General features: G+C 42.9%; 1 protein-coding gene across 2 annotated transcripts; it reads left to right on the forward strand.

The window, feature by feature from the left end:
- The first annotated feature begins 264 nt into the window (after positions 1-264).
- OGFRL1 (opioid growth factor receptor like 1) lies at positions 265-21,890 on the forward strand. Of its 2 annotated transcripts, none has more exons than XM_061427147.1 (7): positions 265-656; positions 5,803-5,889; positions 6,041-6,122; positions 8,970-9,048; positions 9,144-9,210; positions 9,318-9,463; positions 14,884-21,890. In XM_061427147.1, the coding sequence occupies exons 1-7, from the start codon at positions 408-410 to the stop codon at positions 15,545-15,547; spliced, it is 1,374 nt and encodes a 457-aa protein (XP_061283131.1). In that variant the 5' UTR covers positions 265-407; the 3' UTR covers positions 15,548-21,890. The 2 variants fall into 2 exon arrangements, with proteins under 2 accessions (XP_061283131.1, XP_061283132.1); XM_061427148.1 differs by having other exon boundaries at positions 6,044-6,122.
- Positions 21,891-23,137: the final 1,247 nt, after the last annotated feature.

Here is a 23,137-nt window from a genome sequence, read left to right on the forward strand (position 1 = left end):
TTTCGGAGGATTTCGGAGGTCCTCTCCCAGGACCGGCCGGGAGAGGAGGCGGAGTGCGGACGGGAATCGCCCGCAGGCGGCGACACCTCCTCTGACCCCGGTCCAAGCCCAGGGAGGGTCGGAAGCCGAGGGCAGAGGGCTTTCCGAGGGGCAGCGCGGCGGGAGCGGCGCGCGCCGGGCCGGGAGGCGGGAGCGATGGGCGGGCTCGGGCGCGGGCGGCGGCCCCGGGGCCGCGGGCTCCTCCCCGCCCTGCGCCCGCCGCTCGCCGCGCGCAGGCAGAGCGGGCCGGGCGCCGAGGTGCCGCCCAGCGCCCCGGCCGCGGCCCTGCCCGGGCCCTAGCGCCGCCGCCAGCCGGAGCCCGGAGCCGGCGCCCCGCAGCCCCGCCGCGCCCCGCGCCCGCCTCTCCGATGGGCAACCTGCTCGGCGGGGTCAGCGTGCGCGAGCCCACCACCGTGGAGGACTGCGACTCCACCTGGCAGACAGACTCGGAGCCCGAGCTCGAGGAGCCGGGGCCGGGCGGCGGCGAGGGCCCGGGGCGGGAGCCCGCGCAGCCCCCAGAGCCCGCGGAGCCCGAGGAGCCCCCGGAGCGAGCCGGCGGCCGGCTCCGCGCCGGCCCCGCGCCGGAGCCGGACCCCGAGGCGGCAGGCGCAGAGCAGGTAGGCGGCCGCCGGGGCTTCGGGCCGGGGTGGGGCGGGGGGCGGCCGCGGGCGACCCCAGCGCGCAGGGCCCGGGCGCGCGCGGGCGCGGCGGCTCGTCCTCCTGCGGCCGCCCCGGGACCCAGGCCCTGCGCGCTGGGGTCGCCCCGGGCCGCCCGCGGACGGCCTGGGGCCTGAGCGCGGGCACTGGCCGGAGGGTCCCCCCGCCACCCCGAGCAGAACCCAACTTGGCGGAGTGTCTTCTCAGCCTCCGCAGCGCAGCCGGGTGATGGAAGGCGGGGTGGGGGTAACCTGCCTGAGAATAGAGGATGGTGAAAACCTGTCTAGTGCGTGTTATTGGTTTAAAAAAAAAAAAAAAATCACCTAGAATGAGGTGGGGGCAGCGAACCCTCTCCCTGCAGCGGGGTCTCCAGCCTTTAGGAATCTCTGAAAGGTCCCCATCCGACGTGAAAATGCCAGAGTTCCAAGTCAGGCCTTCTAACCCAGGAGTTCAGGGCATGCTCCAAACATCTTTTTTTTTTCATCCAGAAGACTTGTTGATCCAGATATGCTGAAGTCATCTGCCTCCTTCAGTTCGGAGGAGAGGTTAGTAACCCTTCTAACCTCTGATGGACTGAAAAATCAGGAAATCAGGAAACTTTAGAAGGGAGGACTTGCATGGCCAAGCCTCTGAAGGGTGCCTGGCTCAGCTCTAACAGGCCGGGGTATTGGGTCAGGCCCTCCTCCTCGGCCTTGAGGGGAAGAGGGTGGGAAGTGGAGACCAAGGTGTCTCGGCTCTAGCAGAGGAATCAGCAGGTATATTTTACAGGAAGGCTGCCTCATCCCTCTTGACAGTCATCTGTTTGGGTCAGCAGCAAACTGTACAGGCTCTGTGCTATACACATGTTCTTTCCAGCTGCAATTTTTGGAGTGGAGTGTGATGGCAGTTGCTCTTTTGAACTCCCGTTTTGGAGAAAACTGAGGCCTAGAAAGAGAAGTTTGCCCAGGATCATCCAGGGAAAGAGAGGTGCAGACCCAAGTTTGCCTGTCACCTGCGGCAGAACCGGAGACCTGATTGTCAATTTGGCCCTGCTGCTGGTTGTCTGGAGAAGGCAATGGCAACCCACTCCAATACTCTTGCATGGAAAATCCATGGGCGGAGGAGCCTGGTAGGCTGCAGTCCGTGGGGTTGCGAAGAGTCGGACACGACTGAGCGACTTCACTTTCACTTTTCACTTTCACGCATTGGAGAAGGAAATGGCAACCCACTCCAGTGTTCTTGCCTGAAGAATCCCAGGGACAGAGGAGCCTGGTGGGCTTCCATCTATGGGGTCGCACAGAGTCGGACACGACTGAAGCGACTTAGCAGCAGCAGCAGCAGCTGGTTGTCTTGCCTTGTGAATTCATTGTTTTTCCCTTCCACTTGAAAAGCCTCTTGATGAAAGTGAAAGTGGAGAGTGAAAAGGTTGGCTTAAAGCTCAACATTCAGAAAACGAAGATCATGGCATCCGGTCCCATCACTTCATGGGAAATAGATGGGGAAACAGTGGAAACAGTGTCAGACTTTATTTTTCTGGGCTCCAAAATCACTGCAGATGGTGACTGCAGCCATGAAATTAAAAGACGCTTACTCCTTGGAAGGAAAGTTATGACCAACCTAGATAGCATATTCAAAAGCAGAGACATTACTTAGCCAACAAAGGTCCGTCTAGTCAAGGCTATGGTTTTTCCTGTGGTCATGTATGGATGTGAGAGTTGGACTGTGAAGAAGGCTGAGTGCCGAAGAATTGATGCTTTTGAAGTGTGGTGTTGGAGAAGACTCTTGAGAGTCCCTTGGACTGCAAGGAGATCCAACCAGTCCATTCTGAAGGAGATGAGCCCTGGGATTTCTTTGGAAGGAATGATGCTAAAGCTGAAACTCCAGTACTTTGGCCACCTCATGCGAAGAGTTGACTCATTGGAAAAGACTGTGATGCTGGGAGGGATTGGGGGCAGGAGGAGAAGGGGACGCCAGAGGATGAGATGGCAGGATGGCATCACTGACTCAATGGACCTGAGTCTGAGTGAACTCCGGGAGTTGGTGATGGACAGGGAGGCCTGGCGTGCTGTGATTCATGGGGTGGAAAAGAGTCGGATACGACTGAGAGACTGATCTGATCTGATCTGATCTGTATCTCAATGAAGAAGTTTGGGATGTCAAAAAAACAAAACAAAACAAAAAAACATCTGCTCAGATTCCGTCCAGCTAACCTGGTCCATCTATATGAAACAGTTTTATAATTCATGTTTCAATCAGTTAATCACAACCCCAGTAAATGGTAGATGGCTTCAATGTTTTCTTTTCCCCTTTAATGATTGATTTTTCTTGTCTGGATCACCATGTAATGTCTACTCTTTAATGCTGCTTTTGAATGTCCACCTTACCTGCTCCCTACTCCCCATGGTCATTTGCAAGAACTAATGGAGCTACCTTTAAAGTCTAACCCAGTCTACTTTTTAGACTGCTAAAAAGTAGAAAAACTACTTTTCACCAGCTCTGTTGCTGTATTCCTAGTGCAAGTGAGTATTTGACAAATGACGGTGCCATTAACCAAGATGGGGAAGTCTAAGGTAGCAAGCAGCATCAGAGGTTAAATCAAGAATCCCCTTGAGTTTAAGTATCCTATAAAATATCCAAGGGGAGTTGATGAGTAGTTCATTATGAGTGAAGCCTCAGTCCAGGACTGGAATCGTCAGCATGTAAGAATGGAGGTATTTAAATTCATGGGAAGATCTGGGGTCATCAAGGAGCATGAGAAATGTGAACGGGCCCTGGGCATTGCTCCATGGAGACCATGTGGGGGAGAGAAGTCAAAGATGAGGCTGCCCAGGGGCGACCAGTGAGATGGCGCAGAAGCAAACCGGGGCAGGTGTGGCGTGTGACAGTGTTTCAGAAGGAGAGATGTCAGTTGGCCCAGTGCTGCTGGGAAGTCACCTGGGTGGAGCACTGGGAAAGCTGCTCAGTGAGATGGGAATGTGTTCGGTGATGTTCATAAAAGCCATTTTGATGGCGTGCAGAGGATGATAGCCTGATTGGGGAGGGTTGTGAGAGAAGGGGAGACAGGCAGGGACTATGGGCAACTCTCTGGGGATGTTTTGCTATAAACCAGAGCAAAGCTATGGATCTGTCTTGAGGGGAGTTTGGGTCAGTCCTAGTTGATACATGTTTAAGATTAGAGATGCTACAGCATGTTTGCTGAAGGCAGTGACCCAGAAAACAGGGAAATTTTGGGGACACGGGAATTAGTGATAAAATATTAAGGAACAAAATCTGTGGCTGAGCAGGTGAAAGGGAGTGGGGAGGAGAGCCTGGAGGAGCAGGAAGGGGAGGGAGCATGGATGATGCTGGCAGGCCGGTGCATTTAGAGCCTGGAGGAGGCAGGCGTTCTCAGCATAACCCTGGGAAATATAGGTAGGGCGTGAGTCATTCTCATTTCGCTGATGATCAAATGAAGATGCAGTTAACATCCTCACACGTCAGCAGCTGAGTTAAAGACTCAGCCCGAGTGTCCTGACTCCTAGTTTTGAACTGTTGATATTCTACCATGGTTTCTATGACAGTCCTTCGCATTGGGTGGAGCAGAAATTGATTCAGACCCAGTTAGTCAGACTTGGAGCCTACAGCCTGGAGTTCTCCGTCTGGCCCTATTGCTGGGCTCTGGGCGATAGTTATTGAACTTTATTCCAAGCCTGGGTTCCCTTGTTTCTAAGATGGAAGCACTCCTGATGGCCTTCCAGGTGGGTTATAAGAATCAAATGAAATAATATATGTGCCTGGTAAGTGGAAAAGTGCTTTCCTTATGCTTCTGGGATGATGAGTCATGGGGTTGTAGCATAGGCTAAAGAGATCCAGAAACCTGCTAGGCAGAGCTATTTTGAAATGTGTGGTGAGGACCAGAATATAAGCTTTTCCTTGCTTATGTAAGGAGCAGCTATTGTTAAACATCAGCTAGTTTGGAGTTAAAGTAAGTCACTCTGTACTTGTAGTAATAGAATCATGCCGCTTCAGAAACTGCTGGTGGATGCTGGTCTGTCAGCACCAACAGGGGCGGGGGCCGATGAGGAAAGGTGGGTGAACCTCTTAATGAATATTCAGACTTCAGCTTTGTCATCTGTTTCATCTTCCTCAGCAGTCTCTTTGCCCTTCTGCGTGACTCTGGACCCAAAGCACGTTCTTGTACACTATGATAGCACGTGGAGTTAAGAGCATGAGAACTGATTATACTGACTTCTATCTTATCCTTTAAAAATTGCCATGGGGTTGGGAATTTTGTTTAGAATTTTAAAAGTGTAAGTAAACTACCACGTACAGGTTACTACAATGTGAAGTTCATTCCAACTGAGAGTTACACTACTTTGTGTGTATATGTTTGAAATCTGCTACCTTCGAAAAGAGAATGGCTACCCACCCCAGTATTCTTGCCTGGAAAATTCCATGGACAGAGGAGTCAAACAGGCTACAGTCTGAGGGATAGCAAAGAGTCGGACACGACTGAGTGACTAACACACACACACACACACACCTTATATCACGTTGTATTATCACTGAATTAACACAAAGGTTATTCATGCCTTTGTGTGCCTGTTGTATACTGTAAAGGATGGAGTTTAGAAAGCTATTTAGTTTGTTTTAAAAGCCCCCTTTCCCTTCACAAATATTACTTGACTTCCAAGTACAGCTAAACATTGCAAGATTGATGACAATCTTCTTTGTAGGATTGACTTATTATCTTAACACTTTTCATGTTATGTAAAATATTTAAAAATAAGTTTTGTCGTAAAATCACTTGTCTAACCTCTGGTCTTTAATTCATTGTAAGTTCTGTTTCTAATAGATACTGATCCATAATATTTGGCCTCTATAGGCTTTTGGTAAATAATAAAGTTTTTTATTTAGTAAAACACCTGAGAACAAATGTTACTGGCTTCAAGTCAGCAAATGAGAGAGCCAACAAATGTTGCTAGTAAGCATTATTAAAAGGACATTTAAAATATCTTCACTCAATGGATAGCTGGACACTGTTCAGCCTTTCTTTATGTGTGCTTGTTATTTCAAGTTTGTTCTGAAAATTCCTCGGCGAAAATGTCTTGCTTCAAAATGTAAATGGAATTTCCCCGTTTATTTTAGGGGACTGATTCCACTGAAGCACCTGCCAAGCCAAAGAGAAGTTTTTATGCTGCGAGGGATTTGTACAAATACCGACACCAGTACCCAGTAAGACTATAGAATGATTTTTTTCTAAACTGTAAAATATTTCCCTTCTGTTTCTGTTATTTTATGGTGCCAATGAGCAAATGTACAAGGAAGGTCCTTGTGCCTTCCTTATATGTCCATGTGCTGGAGATTGATTTATTTTTTCCTTTAGCAGAACTTCAAAGATATCCGATATCAAAATGACTTGAGCAATCTTCGTTTTTATAAGAATAAAATTCCATTTAAGCCTGATGGTGAGTAATCCGCTACTTTGGTAAAAAGCAAACTTTAAATAGTAGTAGTAGCAGTAGCTGTTCTTTGTTTATTCCCAGCTCGGTCCATTCTCAGCGTGTTGTTTCGTTGTCTGGCTTGGCTCTGCCCTGCAGTCTGTTGTGTCCCCAGAGTCTAGACCCTTGAGCTGTGAGCATCCACTCGGCAGATTCTGGAGGAGTAACCTGAGGATTATCAATTCCTTCCCACCACCTCTTTACAGTGAGGACTCCTGTCTGGAAGGTAGTGGGGGCCATTTTTGTGAGTGGAAAAAAGGAGATTTCTAGAACGCTAGGGTATCAGATTATTAAGAAACATTAGCAGAGGACAAATTCAGTTTCCTCAATTTAAAGATGAAGTCACTGGATCTTGAGGCTGGAATGACTGGTTGGTTGGTTCACTCCATCATAGACTTGGGTCTCAGTTCCAGAATTTAGTGTTCCTTTCACTGTGCCATAACCCAAAAGTCTGTAGAGCATGATTGAACGTGATGTTTCTGTTGGGATCATCTTTCCTGTTGGTTTTCAGATTCAAGGTCAGGAAGCTAGAGGAGCCTCACTTCAGCGTCTCAGTATCCTAGAGAGGGAGCTACGCACACTGCAGGTCTCCACACAGCTCTGTTAGATAAGCCTGCCCTCCACAGCTCTGCAGGTGCCTTCCCAGGGTCTTTTCTAAACCTACAGTGAGAGGGTGCAGTCCCCATGGTACCTATGCTTGACTGCCCCCAGCACCAGACTGTGCTTCGTGGTGGGCAGTCTCACTTTATCCAGGTCAAGCCGGAAAAATGGCTGCTCTCCATAGAGCCCTTGTCTCTGTGAGGTGACCAGATGGCCCTGGCTGTGGCTCTTTGCTCTCAGTGAAAACTGAGCCAAATTCACAGCAGGGTGAATCAGGGAATGAGGGTCATGGGTTGCAAAGCAGAACCAAGTTAGTTCTTGATGAACTAACTGCCCGAAGAAATGCCTAAGGACTTCCCTACATTGTGCACTGGCAGACAAACCAGTTGGGAAGGAGGGTGTATTGCTGACATGGCCCCATCCACTTGACTTTAGTTATTTTCTGGTGTTCCAGAAGTCTGCTCTGATTTGGAAGGAACCCTCTAGGTGAAAATGCTCTGTTTTATTTACTAATGGTGGAAACTGCTTTATATACTAATTGAAATAAGATTAATTAATTGGTTTTTTAGGACCTGGGGTAAGAAAAACTTTTGAAGAAATGCAGTGGTAGATTGTTAATTTGACTCTGATGTGACTTTGATAAAATTTACCCAAAGGAATGCCTTCAAATACTGAACACATTGAGGATTAGAGACAATGACAATGTTTAACTTAATTTTTTTTTTTTGTATTTCTAACAGTGAATTTATTTTTGAGGTAGTAATTTAGAGAAATAACTTAAAGCAATTAATTTTTTTGGGTAATCTTTACCACAAATATTTATTTGAAAATCTTATAAGACTAGTGGGGGTCAGACGTTTTAGGTATGATCACATAAAATATTATTCTAGTTTATTATATAAATTACATCAGTTCACACTTTCCTCCCCAGTATGTGTGAACACACACACACACCACACTTCAATGACGTGTATTGGGTTGACTAAAAGTTTGTTAGGTTTTAAGTACAAATAAAAGGACTATTTTTAATTTTCATGAAGAACTTTATTGAAAACCGTATTCACTAACTGACCAAACTTTTTGGCCAGCCCAATATTTTACTTATTAAGTAGGAGGAAGGGTAGATGGAAGGGGAAACAAATAGGAAATTATAGGGGTAAATGTTTTCAATAGGCTGAGGATTAAATAGCAACGTTTTACCGAAAACCTTGAGCGTGAGATTCTCTGATACAAACCGGTGACCTCTGGAGGATACAGTAGTGAGATGAGCTATGTTTAGAATGGTATTATGTTGTCGTGTCTTGGTCTGTAAAATTGACTAAGTGGCTACAGTTAATTGTGAGGACCTAGACAGATTTGGGAAGCAGAATTTTGCCCGAATAAGTTCTTCTAGGAGAAGGACAGGACATGGTGAAGAAGAGGGTTTACGTTTCAGGACCATAAAGACCTGTGTTCCGCTCCTGGTTTTGCTGGTGTGCGACTGAGCAGATCTCACTGTTTTCTCAGTAGTCAAGCAGGAGGAGCAGTGCTCCAGAAATGCTGGGTTGAGACGGTGCTGGGCAGATTCAGCGGGCGGCTGCACTGCAGGCTGGTCCTGCCGCTAGGAAGCACTCAACACCTTTGCCTTTACTTTTCCTTTCCTCCCTTTCCTTCCCCTTTTCCGACTTCTCTCTGCCTTCTCTCCCTCCCACCTTTGTCCCCTTCCTTCCTTTTTGCCTGGGATACATTTCATTTTTATTTGCTCTAGTATTTAAAGAACTCAGTGGCTTTCAAGAACTCAGGGGCTGGCCAACTTTCTTGGTACAGGGCCATTGAGTAAATATCCTCAGCTCTGTGGGCCATACCATATCTGTTGCAACTACTCAGCTCCACGGTTTAAATACATAATACATGAATGGATATGCATGGCTGTGTTCCAAAAAAGCTTTGTTTATAAAACAGATGGCAGGCCACAGTTTGCCAGCTTCTACTTTGGAGTAACTGTCCAATAGAGTTTTCTGCGATTTGAGGTGCCATGATTTTTCTTTTCAATTAGGCTTATTTCACCACTGAGTCTGTGGCATAGGGTTTTCATCTTATAAAGGCATTGCATTGCTCTTGTGTGCTGTTATTACGTTTTAAAAAGTTTTAACACAAAGCTTAAGTGATTCAGTCTCAAAATGCCTTCAACAATGTTCTAACACCTGGTTCATGTTCTGAATCTTTCCTCTTCAGGTGTTTACATTGAAGAAGTTCTCAATAAGTGGAAAGGGGACTACGAGAAGCTGGAACACAATCACACCTACATCCAATGGTCAGTCGCCTGCTCTCTCTCGAACCGTGACCTGTTTAATCACGTGTGCTTCCCAGAGATCACTAATATACAAATGTTATTTCTCTAAAACATAGGCTTTTCCCTCTGAGAGAACAAGGCTTGAACTTCTATGCTAAAGAACTAACTACCTATGAAATTGAGGTGAGGCAAGCTGATTTCATTTCATGCGAGTTAGCCAAATTAATGTTGCCGTTTGATGGCCCTGGTAACTCTGAGTCATTCCGCTGAATTTTTCTTTTTTTTATTAGGAATTCAAGAAAACAAAGGAAGCAATAAGAAGATTCCTCCTGGCTTATAAAATGATGTTAGAGTTTTTTGGAATAAAGCTGATAGATAAAACTGGAAACGTTGCCCGGGCTGTTAACTGGCAGGAAAGGTTTCAGCATCTGAATGAGTAAGTAGAGCCCCTGCAGTGAGTCCCCAAGGCACGGGATTTTCTCTGGGTTGGAATTCTCTATGGCACATAGAGCCACAAGCAGGTGGATCCATGGATTTGAATTCAAAAGCTCATCTGAAATGCACTTTATTCCCCATTCTATATTCTAAAGCAAAACTAAATAACAATAACAACAGCAAAAAAAAAAAGGAATGATATTCCAGGTAGAAATATGGCTGCTTGACATCCCTAGTGGCTCGATGGTAAAGCGTCTGTCTACAATGTGGGAGACCGGAGTTTGATCCCTGGGTTGGGAAGATCCCTTGGAGAAGGAAATGGCAATCCACTCCAGTACTATTGCCTGGAAAATCCCATGGACAGAGGAGCCTGGTAGGCTACAGTCCATGGGGTCGCAAAGAGTTGGACACGACTGAGCGACTTCACGTTCATGTTGGTTTCGGAACTGTTTATTCGTGCAGCCACTCTACTGCCCAGAGTCAAGTGTAGCCTCACTCCCTGTTTATACCGTGTTTCTCAGCATTTGTGGTGGTTGTTTGTATAGGCTTTTCTAGACCCCTCTCCTGGGTTGTATGCTTCTGGTAGCTTGGGCTGCTCCTCAGGCACTGTGCCTTCTTAGATCAAATCCATAATTAAGCCTATGACATATACTGTAAGTCCCCTACTTATGAACCTTCAAGCTGTGAACTTTCAAAGGTGCAAACGTGCGTTCACGTGTCCCATGTTGTAAGTTAGCTCACGGGTCTGGTGTGCGTTGTCACCTGTGTGTGTTCTCTACGATTGGCGGTGCTTTTGTGTACTTTACTGAACAGTACTGTGTAGAGTACAGCAGGGCAGTATCTTTATTTCCAGCCCAGGGTATCTGGAAGCAAGCATAAAAGCGACAGTGGTGTAGGTGGTATTTTTCAAGGTACTGTACTGTAATTAAAAATGTTTTCTTTATTTTTTTGTGTATTTTTATGTATTACTTGTGTGAAAAGTATTATAAACCTATTACAGTTCAGTACTAAATTTCCAATTAAGTTAGTTGGATATCTAGGCTAACTTTGTTGGACTTCTGAGCAAAATGGACCTAGAACATGCTGTTGGAGCGAACTCATTTGTATGTAGGGGACTTACTGTAAAAACCACTTTATAAGACTGAGAGGTACTCATATGTTTTAGAAAGAGAGAAAATTAGAACAATCACCTTATAGGTCAAAATCAGAAGCCCAGTTTTTGTTAGTAAATCGAAACACCTGTGAAGAAAATTTTAGCAGTTTATCTGGAACTGATTTTCTGTGTTCTTTTGCTTAGATATTTATAACTTTCATTAATACTTATATCCCAATTTAAAAAAATATTTTCTTTGCATGCAAACTGGCCTTTTCTTTTTTCTTCTTAATTATAGGGTGACTTATGAGCACTGGACTATAAAACCAACAACTTTAAAACATTTTTAGCACATTATAATTAGCTGAATGGGGCAAATACCAAGAGAAAAAAAATTAAAACTAACCTAAGAAATATGTCTTTGCACCAACAGCATTTTTGTACATTGATAAACTAATTTTTTGTGTGTATTTTTCTATAACTTTGATCTTGCTTTGGTAAAGTGAGTAGAAGCATTACTGTTTGAGCCTTCTATTTATTATTTATAATCAACATTATTAAAATGGTGACTTGTAGTAAAACACTCAAGATGTGGGCATAAAACTTTATGATCTTGACTAGAAGACCTGTTAACTCATAACTCAAGTTAAATTTGATTTATAGAAAGCACTTTGGAGAAGGACATGGCAACCCACTCCAGTATTCTTGCCTGGAGAATTCCATGGATGCAGGAGCCTGGTGGGCTACAGTCCATGGAGTCGCAAAGAGTCTGGCACGATTTAGCGACTAAGTGACGACAGAGCACTTATACTGAAGCGATGCAGAGAGCTCTCCCCGAGCTCTCTGTGCACAGTTTCTAAGCACTGTGGATTACCCTCAAAGACAGCTGTGTGCAGGTAGTCTGTTGACATGAAGGATGCCAAGAGTCAACCTCAGAAGAGGATCTGATGATGTCTTATCTTCTGTGTGCTCACGAATGTCATTTGAGAGAACTTCCATTTCCAACTTGTTTTTTTTGTTTTTCTTGGTTGGAATAGCACTCTTGTTTAGTAAATATTTGTTGAATGAATAAGTGGTGAACAAACCAGGTTTGTCTGCCTAAATCCTCCTTGGGGTTTAATCGTCTCCACCACTCTTAATTGGTGGTTGGAAGCAGAAGGCTTTCGTTAAATGACTTTCTGGCTTGGGACTCGGAGGGGAGCCTGACTGTTACCTGACCCTTCCCGCCCTGTCATCTTTCCTTCCTTCCACCACCAGTTTTCCTTTCCATGGGTACAGCTTTTTTGTGTGTTTTAATCTGCATAGTATCTTGAGTCTTTTAGAGTAAGCAGGGAATTCAGTGTGTTTATAGTAGTCCAGTACTCTTGTCTGGAAAATCCCATGGACAGAGGAGCCTGGTAGGCTGCAGTCCATGGGGTCGCTGAGGGTCGGACACGACTAAGCGACTTCACTTTCACTTTTCACTTCACTTTCATGCATTGGAGAAGGAAATGGCGGCCCACTCCAGTGTTCTTGCCTGGAGAATCCCAGGGACGGGGGAGCCTGGTGGGCTGCCATCTATGGGGTCACACAGAATCGGACATGACTGAAGTGACTTAGCAGCAGCAGCAGCAGCATAATAGTCCAGCAGAGAAAAATATTAAAAGAAAGTGAAGTGAAATAAAGTATAGTGAACAAGGACCATGACTCAAAGAGGGAACATATCTCAGCCTTTCCCATTGGCCTCACCTCTGTCTGCAAGCCCAGCTTCTGTCTTTGATCTGCTAAGCCACCCGAGTCTACTCACAACATTAGGAGAGTGGGGGCGTTTTGTATTTCTTGGTGACATTTGTTTCAAATCATACTGAAACACCCAGTTTCTTTCTTGTGTAATTCTGTTCCATAGTCCTCATCTTTATTCACTTTAACCCAAGTGTTTGTTCTTTTCCACTCTTATGTAAACTTTTAAATTGGAGAATGTGTTGATAGAGAAAATTTTATCTTGGTCATTCATCTTGGATTGGATATGTGAAATTGAGCTACTTGCAAATTTTTTGTTGTGTCATATAACTCCTCTTTGATTTTTTAAAGGAAAATATTATTCCATTTTACCATGTCTCTCTTTCTCATAGACTTAGGAAGCAGACGTTGGGATTTCACTACCAAGTTATTAGACTATGTAGCGAAAGTGAAACTGCTAGTCGCTTAGTTGTGTCTGACTCTTTGCAACCCCATGGACTGTAGCCTGCCAGGCTCTTCTGTCCATGGAATTCTTCAGGCAAGAATACTGGAATGTGCAGTCATGTCCTTCTACAGGGGATCTTCCAGACCCAGGGATCGAACCTGGATCTCCCTCATTGTAGGCAGATTCTTTACTGTCTGAGCCACCAGGAATGCCAGACCATGTAGATGCTACCCTAACCTAACTACTAGGTTGGTCCTGCTGATAATGGCACCTTGTCTTAACTTCACTCGAATTGGTATTGTCTCAAAAGACTGGTACTTGATTCATAAAACTGAAGCATTATCTGTGCTATGTTTTATCCTTTGGCCTTCAAAGACTATTAAGAGAACACTATTGACTATTAAGAGAACACTACTTTGGTAAACACCCAGAAAGATGGAAACATTGAAAACTGTTGTACTTGTCTTTTCCAATGTTTGGTGAGCCTGAATCATTCAGGGTTTATTTAGTTTGGTCCAAACTAAGTCTCAAACTATAAGGTCCTGGAACCAGGTCCTTCCACTCCTCAAATATTCAGCATCCTCCACTTTTCCCAAATAAGTTGCTAGTTACTCCTAAGTGAATACCAAGCATTTGTGGACGCCAAGGCAAGTATATGTGACGGTTGTAGAAAGTTCAATGCCTGAGGTGTAAAGAGGTTTAGGGAGGTTAGGAATAAGTAGTGGTTGTGGGGCAGTATTGGGTGAATCGGAGAAGGCAATGGCACCCCACTCCAGTACTTTTGCCTAGAAAATCCCATGGACGGAGGAGCCTGGTAGGCTGCAGTCCATGGGGTCGCTAAGAGTCGGACACGACTGAGCAACTTCACTTTCACTTTTTACTTTCATGCATTGGAGAAGGAAATGGCAACCCACTCCAGTATCCTTGCCTGGAGAATTCCAGGGACGGGGGAGCCTGGTGGGCTGCCATCTATAGGGTCGCACAGAGTCAGACACGACTGAAGCGACTTAGCAGCAGCAGCAGCAGCAGCATTGGGTGAATAACTCACCTGGGCTATTGATGACACATGTGATTAATACATGAAAATTAATCATGTATTAATGATTCCTTTTGGACACAGCCAGGTATTTGTAATAAAGCAACTCTTGGGCTGAGTGAGGTCAGGGAGGTGAGATTATGAATTGTGACAGAATAGGTTTGGAAGGCTTTCATCTGATAATGGCCTTAGTTTTCAGACAAAGATGATACTAGTGCAATCTGGGGAAATAAGCATCTTTGGAATCAATGGCATTAAAGGCAAAATTGTCAATTCTGTGATAGGGAAAGATGAGGCAAGAGAGGTCACAGATGGAAAAGAGTTGGGGTGATTATGTTATGATAGGTACAAGCGTGGTGCTCCTTAGTGTACCAGTGTCAACATTTATATGGTTAAATAGTGTCTAATATTTAAGTTTCACATTCTTAGCTTATGGGTCAGCTTGTTTGACTCTTACAAACTCGGGGAGGTGTGGGCCCTTTTCCCCATCTGCAGACTGGGATGCTGAGACTTCAAGGTGCCATCATTTCATGCAGCTGCAGGTGCTGAGTCAGGATGTGAGTTCAGTTCTGACTCCAAAGCCCACGCTCCCTGCTGTGCTAAATAAGTCAGTTTTGCATCCTTTGTCAGAATTGTTCTAGCCAGGTAGAATGGCTTTTTCTGCTTCCCTTCTGAGTTGGTTCTTATGGTGGATTCTGCTGACCAGCTGACCCTGGAAATTGTACATTCGGCTGGTAGCTAATGCCCAGCACTGGTTACCTGTTACAGGAATGATACCTTTGTGTAGTCGATATTCATCCTCACTGTATCTTATAAATAATAATTCAACATCCGTGGGGATACATATTGAATCTAAATGTTCTTCAAATGTGAAGAACTAACAAGCCAGGGAGAATTTATTTTATATACTTGAGTTTTATGTAGATTGGCATTACACTGAGGCACAGAGGTTTAATACCTTCTGTTTTACGCTTCTTCATGGAGTCTAATGCTCCTTTTAGCAAAGTCATTACAAGGCATATTTTCATGGTTTACACTTCCATCAAAAGTACTTTTCCAGTAGTTTTCATTCCCAGGCTTCTTACCCCACCTAATTTTCTTCCTTCATTTTATTCAACCTGCTTCCAGGTCTCAGCACAACTATTTGAGGATCACTCGTATTCTGAAAAGCCTCGGCGAGCTTGGATATGAAAGTTTTAAATCTCCTCTTGTAAAATTTATCCTTCATGAGGCTCTGGTGGAAAATACTATTCCCAATATTAAACAGAGCGCGCTGGAGTATTTCGTGTACACAATCAGAGACAGAAGGGAGAGGAGAAAGCTCCTACGGTTTGCCCAGAAACATTACACGCCCTCAGAGAATTTTATCTGGGGACCCCCGAGGAAGGCACAGCCCGAGGGCAGCAAAGCCCAGAAGCCCCCCGGGCCGCCCACCGCGGGGCAGCACGGCCCGATGTCTATGCACAAAAAACCCAAAGACTCCAAAAACGCCTCTTCAGCCGCGCATGGGATCAGTAAAGCAGCTGAAGACAAAAAAGTGGCCTCTAAGGAGTCAGAAGAGACGGACAAGCCCAGTGAGGAGCCAGGCAGCGAGGCCGCCCAGCCCGGAGACCCAGGGCAGGATGAGGTTGCAAACAATTCCAGTCCTCGGGCAGAAAAGACAGTTACTCACCCCGAGGAGCAAAAGGAGAGTGCATCTCCCTCGGAGAAGGACGAGGCGAGTGACACCCGGAACCAAGACGGTGGAAGTCCAGGCGATGCGGGTTCCCATGATGACGCCGCGTTGCCGTGAATTATCAGAAGGCCCCCACGCCTGTGTATCCCCGGGAGGGGAGGCTGTGACGTGTCCTGAGCAGTAGAGGCCGCGTTTCTCAGCGCAGCCGGCGGTTGGTGATTTTTCTGTGGTCAGCATTTAGTTGTCACCTGGTTTTTAGTCTGTGTGGCTGTGAATTTAATATTTAAAAAGAAGTCTGAAGACGAGACCCAGTGAGTAAGTGTATCCTGTAACACTCTGGGGATGTGAATTTTTGCATCCTGTACACAATTCCTTTTAAATTATTTTCAGTGTATCTGGAAGTAATCATGGAGTGTTTGATATAGCTGAGATAGGAATCAGTTCTTGGAGTGGACTGTACTATACCTGGAGGAAATTGAGAGGATAATTTCATTATGTGGCCACACCTTTGCCAGATTTAAAGGTTCCTATGTTTAAGGTGCAAGAAAAAAATGTGGTCTTCTTTGAGGTATTCAGAAAGGAATTTGGATTCTTTTTTTTTTTTAACAGCACCTCAGCGTGTTTACTTACAGGTTCTGGTAAGGAGGATGGACGTTCTTGGGGACTTGGAATCACCCTCCCCTGCTTGTCAGTCTCTTTCCCGGTCCTCTCTCTCCACCCTTGGCCTCATTCTCATCAGCCACCTGTGTCGGCCGGTACCTGCGTTTCTAGTGTTGTCATCTAGACATTCAGATGGTCTCCTACAGTGACATTTGCACGGGACGGAAGAGAATGTCAACTGTACGATTTCAAGAATTTGCTTTGTTTAAAACAATAAACATGTTTTTCTGTATTAACGTGCTTAAAAACAAATTTTGATGCAAAAGTACAAGAAAAAAATCTTGCCTTTTATGGCTGTTCTGTATAAATTCGGTGCTTGTGTCTGAATGCAAATGACTAAAGAATTAAAAAATAAGAGGAGAAATTATTCATTTTTAAAATGCATGCATTTTGTACTGGCAACAAGGCAGTAGTCCCTGAAACCATGAATATCTCAGTGTTACGTGGACTATGAAGTTCATACTGCTTAGCCCACAGGGTATCTTTAAAAAAATACAATTTGCTTCATCTCAGTTGTCAGACCTTGAAATTGAGAGTAGATTTGATATCCCATGTATTCAGTTTTAGTAAGCACAGAATGTGTCAAAATTGGGTAAGAGCAAATAGCTTTATTTCCTATAATATTGTTACTGATTATTATTACACATTAGAAAACAATTAAACACTGTGGTGAGAACTTCAGCATACCTACAAATATAATGAAAGTAATTAATAGACCTTTTTTAAAAACTTAATTTCATTTAGAAAGAAATTGCCTTTGTGTGTTTCTTAGGCTTTTAAGGGAAGATCTACTCACTTTAACCCCCAAAGAATTTTTACTGTTTTTACTATGTCCTGTTTTTTAATCACATCATATCATCTTCTGTTACTTTTATTGATCTGAGGATTTTTAGCAAAGGATTTCTAGAAACTAAACACACCAACAGTATGCTTTTAGAAGGATTTTATTGCCTTGAAATTTACATAAAACATCACTGTTTCTCAAATCTGACTTATTTAGTCAGAATGTTAATAACGTGTGTTATATATGTATTCCAATAAATATAGAATATTTTCTCATTATAATTTCTCATAATACAGCAGTTTTATGTTTCTTCTGTTTTTTTGAAGTGAGCATTAGGATTTGGGAAACAATTCTGCTTTTGGATTTCAGTTTCTTTTTTTACTTTAATGTAAAAAAAGATTTCTTTCATGGCCCCATTCTTTCTTTAATGGCCTCATCAAACTCAATAAGCAATTTTGCAGGGTTAGGGCATGAGAGTAGGTTGTCACATTGGGCTGAATTGTAGAAATATAATACATTGGAAATATCTTACCAATTTTGCATACATGATAAAGTGTTCACACCACTTTCTAAGTACATAATGTTAAAATTTTGTGACCAGATATTAAAATATTAATAAGCAGCAGACTGATACTAAAATGGGTATAATCTGAATTACTTAGAAGCTAGTAGTATATCAGAGCCCTTAAAAGTAAAAATGTTTCATTCAATAATTTAACTTTTAGAATATTCCTAATTAGGGATTTGATTAGATTGTACCATTTAATTTGAGAATATTTAGTCTCAAGGGAAAAACTGCCTGGCTTTCATTTAAAATAGGGGCCTTTTTCTATCATGCTGGTTTTGAAAGGTATATTCACATGTAACAGTATCAGTTCTACATTTAATCTATAAATAACTTATGAGAGAATTGTTCAGTGGAAAGAAGAGAGTGCCATTCATTTTGCAGATAAAAATTACAAACACCTAAATTTTTTTTCTATTAAGAATATTTTGTACATTCAGTAGTTTTAAAATAAGATCTATAGGTGTGTCTTTATGTGTGTGCTAGACATGAAACAGCCCTCTGGGTTTGACTCTAATGTGTTGTATTTTAAAAACCTACTATGTGCTTGCAGAAACTTACTGAGAAGCTATTATAAAAATGTGGTGGAGCATGGCCAAATAGCTAGAAACTATCGAATTTTTGCAATTCTATAGACTTTATCATTGTACCATGGACTGTGAGGATACTCAGTATTGGCTATTGATAAAATACTAATTTGCGTTTCATGGCAAATAGATGTTATACTGCTTGGTTAGTCTAGTCTATTTCTAATATTTTGTGCATTCATATCCCAAAGGAGATCATATACGTGAAAATATTTTGAAATACTATAAAGTGATATATAATGATAAGATATATTTCTGTAAGTAGAGAAAAAGTTTATAACATTAAGAATATTATACCATTATACATTCTCATGCTCAATCTTACAAGAAATGGAAAAGAATAATGATAACTGAAAATATGTCTGCTTTCTCTGAGTCAGGTCCAGTTCTCAGTTCAAAATTATATGATACAGCTTTATTTTGAATTTTAATTGTGATAAAAAGCTTTTTTCAGCTTCAAGGAGAAAACAGAACTTATAACTCAGGAGTTAGCAGAGAAGTTCCAAGATTTTTTTTTTTTTGCCAAGTCTTAAAAACATAAATGTTATGTTTATATAATTATCTACTTTGTTTCTAGTTTTTATACTTTAATCTGACAGAAGGAATGATCTGGTGAAAAAGGAAAACAATACAGTGTTACATCTGAGTCACTCTTTAAAAAATCATTTTAGTAAGTAAACATCCGTATCAAAGTGGTCAAAAATTGATTGACCCTATGGAGACAGACTATTTGGTTAATTGTTTAAAGTTAAATTTCCCTAGTTTATAGTATAGTTATGGTTGATTTTTAATCTACTGAGCAACTAAATCAACCCTTTTATTTTGTCTTTCTATAATTGAGACTCTTATAAAAGCTTTATTTTCTAACCTGAGGAAAGGACAGTCTTGATCTTGTTTGGTTCTGATTGCATCTGTGGGCTCTCAAGTTTATTTGGGGTGAGCGGGGATTCTTTGTTATAGGAATAATTTTGAAGATTTCTATTTTGTTTCCCACTTTAAAAATATCCATTCTGTTTTCTCCTGGGGTATTTCTGTTAAATGTAAGGTAAGCTGGAGTTAGACACACTGGAAATCATTTCAAATGTAGGTGTAGTTGTAGAGAAAGATGGCATGGGTTAGTAGAATATAGAAAGTTAGGGGTGCACATGTATTGATGTCTTTCACCTCTGAATTCTGTTTGTTCCACGAGCAGATCTGTGTGGGTATCTCTAGGGTAACAGTGAGTACGCCCTGCCTCCTCCTGTGTTCCAGCCCACCCAGCAGAGTGTGCTGGGGGACAGACTGTAGTTTAGAAATTCCTAATTACTGAAGTTGATAATAATATAGTTATAAATAAATGAATGCCTGGGGGTGTCCAGATGTGCCTTAACTAATGTGATCAGGCTTTCTTTCAGAAGTTTAAATTTTTACTCCATTATAAAATCTTGCCATAAGAAACATTCCAAACCACGAAGATCAGTTATTTTAGTGAAATTTACTTTGGTTGGTGCTTTTGCATTTTGGGGACATTTCCATTTGTATCAGTAACATCAGTTCAAAAGTGAGTATACTTAGCCACCGTGTTCAAACGTGTTATATTTGACAAAAGGCCTTTACAGTAAGAAAGATTAGCTACATGGTTACATTATTTATGCTTCTCCTTAATTTTGCTACATGCTGTAATTTTCACTGTAAACATGTCTCAGTTTCTACAAGTAATATTTATCTGTCTTTTGTTTTTAGATGCAGATGGATGTAGAAAATGGAATTAGAGAAATGATTTAGAACTTTAATTCCAATAGATGTTTGGGGGAATCTGAAATTAATTTGGACTTTTATGCTGTAGTTTTATTAGAAACATTTAAACAGTACTGTTCTTGCTTTTTACCTTAGGTTGGAGAAAATATTTTTTTGTCATCTGCTTTTTTTCTTCTTTTGTTGAGAAGTTTACTGTTTTAGTTATTTGTGGGAAATGGCTTCTTAATATTTTTGTTTCCTTGAATTAACATGTCTGTGTGGAGGATACAGTTAACTGCTTTGTTTTATGGTCCAAACTCTGCCTGGAGGTTGAGTTCAGAGAAGGGGAGTTGGCTGAGAACCATCTGGGTGAAGGGAAGCTGACCCTGGGTGCAGGCCCTCCAGTGGAGGAAGGGTCCCCAGAACCTCCTCTGAGTGACCAGGGTCTCGCTCTGCAATTACTGATTTCTGAGGCGTGAGGGCCACCTGGGACTCCATAACTCCATACACTGTTTCAGTGGGTGTCAGTTTTCATAAAAATACCTGGTGTAGTTCATTTGCCACCATTTTGTAGTTGCTTAGAAAATTGTGAGCAATTTGACATCTGCTGTGTAGATTACTGCTAAATGTATCTCAGGAAACATTGAAATACCAGTTCTGCCTGCCCCTTCCCCCACCAGTTCAAAACTTCTGATCTCCAATCAAATATTGCTTGGGTTGTTCTTTCACAGGCCTCTGTATAAAAGTCTTCATAAAATGGTTCAATGTAAAGATGAAATGAAAGGGAAAAGGCACCAGTGCTGTCTTGTTATGCTGAAAGACCTTTATGTATATATAAAAAAAATCAGAAACCTTATATATTTTAATATGTAAAATATATGGAAGTTATAAAGTTTATCCTATTTTCATTTTTAAATTATAATGGAGTTTGTGGAACAGTTAACATTAACTAGAGAGATTAGTTGTGTAATAAGCTCTGGTCCTAAGAAACATCCAAGTTCTGCACTCACTGCTCAGATGAACACTTTTGTCAGTTCTGCTGGGTTCAGTGTCATGTGGAGGAGAGGAAAACACGATTGAAACACAAAATTAGAAGACAGAGACTCCCTGCTGAAACGAAGATGTAACCGATTGTAGGTCTGTGCAGTGCCAGAGTGGCTGCAGTGAGGACGAGATGAGGCAGGCTCTGCAGAGCTTTCCAGCGGGGACGTGCCCTGAGTTACACGTGCCCAGGGAATCAGTACCTATTTGGAAACAGTCCCATTCCTGCTCTCCTTTGAAGCCTGAATTCCGCTTACTCCACGGTAGACTGAGACCTTGCACGACGGAGAGAAATAATCACGTGATCCGGAACCAGGTCTAATTCCTCTGCCGGTGCTTTTAACTGGGTTAAGTGGAGGGGCTGGCTGTAGACCCAAGGAGGAGAGGCAGTGATAGGTTGCATATGGCAAAGTAACCGTGTCTCCCGAACCATCACAACGAAGAGCAACAAACTGGACCAAGCGTTAGGTCCTTTTACAAGCCTTTTGTTTTCCTCTTCGTACAAAGTTGGTTTGCTTGTCTCCTCAGTGAGCTGTCCACTCTTCCTTTGTGCAAACTGATAAGACAGATGGCCAACGGGGTTCAGTCACCATTTCAATTGGGAAACTTCAGTGCCCTTGGTATTTTGAGTATTCAGGAGGATGGGTATGATTCTCAGAAAGATGGGTGCTTTCCTTCCGGTGTGAGCGCTGTCTCTTCCGCAGCGGCGGGCCTTCCGCCATGCGCCATCGTCTGCAGGATGAATTACAGAATGCTGCGCGTGTCTGTGCGCACCAATACCATGTGTATGTGGTAGGAGCTGTAACCAGTTTCTGGATATGTCTGGTACTATGAAACACTTATTTTATAATCCTGTAACTGTATGGCAGTGTTATGCCAAAAATGTATAAAGAGCAATAGTTTCTCTTGTTTACTGCTGTGTTTAAAAAGATCGTTTCTGAAACTATATGTTTAGAGTCCCTTCAATTATTTTTAATAACTAGTGCCAAATATATGTCCTGTAAAATGACTAAAAGCCACTTCATCTTGGTTAACATTTTGGCCTTATGTTAGAGTACATTATGTTGATTTTGCATGATTAAACTATTTTTAAAGAGCTGAAACAAATGACTTTGCTGTTTTTCTATGATTAGACTTTCTTATGGTTATTGTATGAGATCAACATTATTCCCTTTTTATCCTCTAAAATAAATGTTGTTTTGCAGGGTGAAATCTTATTTACACAGGCAGTTATTTTTGTCAGGGATGATTGGAGGGCAGCTCACATGTGTTATATGTGAGCTGGCTGTTTATGGCTCTCTTTCACTTTTCTCTAATGCAAAGATTTAAAAGTATTTTTAATATAAATGAGTTCAACATGAATAACGGATGGAACAGATGTTTTTCACTTTAGTAGGGCTACTCTTTTAACAACTTTTTTTTTTTGATTAAGAAAAATGCAGCTGTGAGGTGCAAGTGAGGAGCCTGCTTAAGATGCCACAGGACAGTGGGGTTGAAGGTGAGGAAAAGCATTACCTTGCAGTGTGGCTGTGCAGATGTGCAGAGGCAGGTGAAGAGTGGATGACAGAACAAAGAATAAACTGTGGTTAAGATTGAAATTAGGGCTTCCAGGGTGGCTCAGACCGTAAAGAATCTTCCTGCAATGCAGGAGACCCAGGTTCAATCCCTGAGTCGAGAAGGTCCCCTGGAGAAGGGAACGGCAACCCACTCCAGTATTCTTGCCTGGAGGACTCCATGGACAGAGGAGACTGCTGAGCTACAGTCTACGGGGTCTCAGAGTCAGACATGACTGAGTGACTAACACTTTCAAGAATGAAATTGTAATGAAATCATATTGTGCATAAATGAGAAACGCAGCGAGAGGAAAGGAACAGATCACAGCTGTGATGGTGAATGAGCAGGATTGTAACTGCCTGACCTTGGGATGAATTGTTTAGGGAGAGAGCAAGGCGCACAAGCAATTATCATCCTAAGGGAGGAAGGGACATGTTCTGGTGACAGAAAATAGAGAGGTTTGCTTTTCCCCAAAGGTCAAAGTCAGAGGGCAGGCAGTCTTATGAGGATAGAGAGTCTCAGTAGAGTGAAAGCGTCAGGATGGAGTCTTCCTCAAGATGCAAAATCCAGTCTGGGAGAGAGTTCACAGAAGAGATTTACAATAAAACACATTCCTTATTTTAAGCCTCACATGCTCACAGAGCTGGCGAACTTAGTGTCCGGGGACAGAAGGAAACCTCAGCCAGGGGAAAAGTCATGACAGGCAGAGTGGCCTCTCTTGGTTGAGTTTCAGTTCAGTTCAGTCACTCAGTTGTGTTCGACTCTTTGCGACCCCATGAATTGCAGCACGCCAGGCCTCC

Source organism: Bos javanicus, chromosome 9 (assembly GCF_032452875.1).
Source record: "Bos javanicus breed banteng chromosome 9, ARS-OSU_banteng_1.0, whole genome shotgun sequence".
Taxonomy (NCBI): domain Eukaryota; kingdom Metazoa; phylum Chordata; class Mammalia; order Artiodactyla; family Bovidae; genus Bos; species Bos javanicus.

Bases quoted from the DNA above. Each gene is read 5' to 3' on its own strand.
- OGFRL1 (XM_061427147.1), top strand. From the start codon at position 408: ATGGGCAACCTGCTCGGCGGGGTCAGCGTGCGCGAGCCCACCACCGTG. The intron at 5,890-6,040 runs GTAAGACTATAG...TTTTTCCTTTAG, and splicing joins AATACCGACACCAGTACCCA to CAGAACTTCAAAGATATCCG. The intron at 9,049-9,143 runs GTCAGTCGCCTG...TCTAAAACATAG, and splicing joins AATCACACCTACATCCAATG to GCTTTTCCCTCTGAGAGAAC.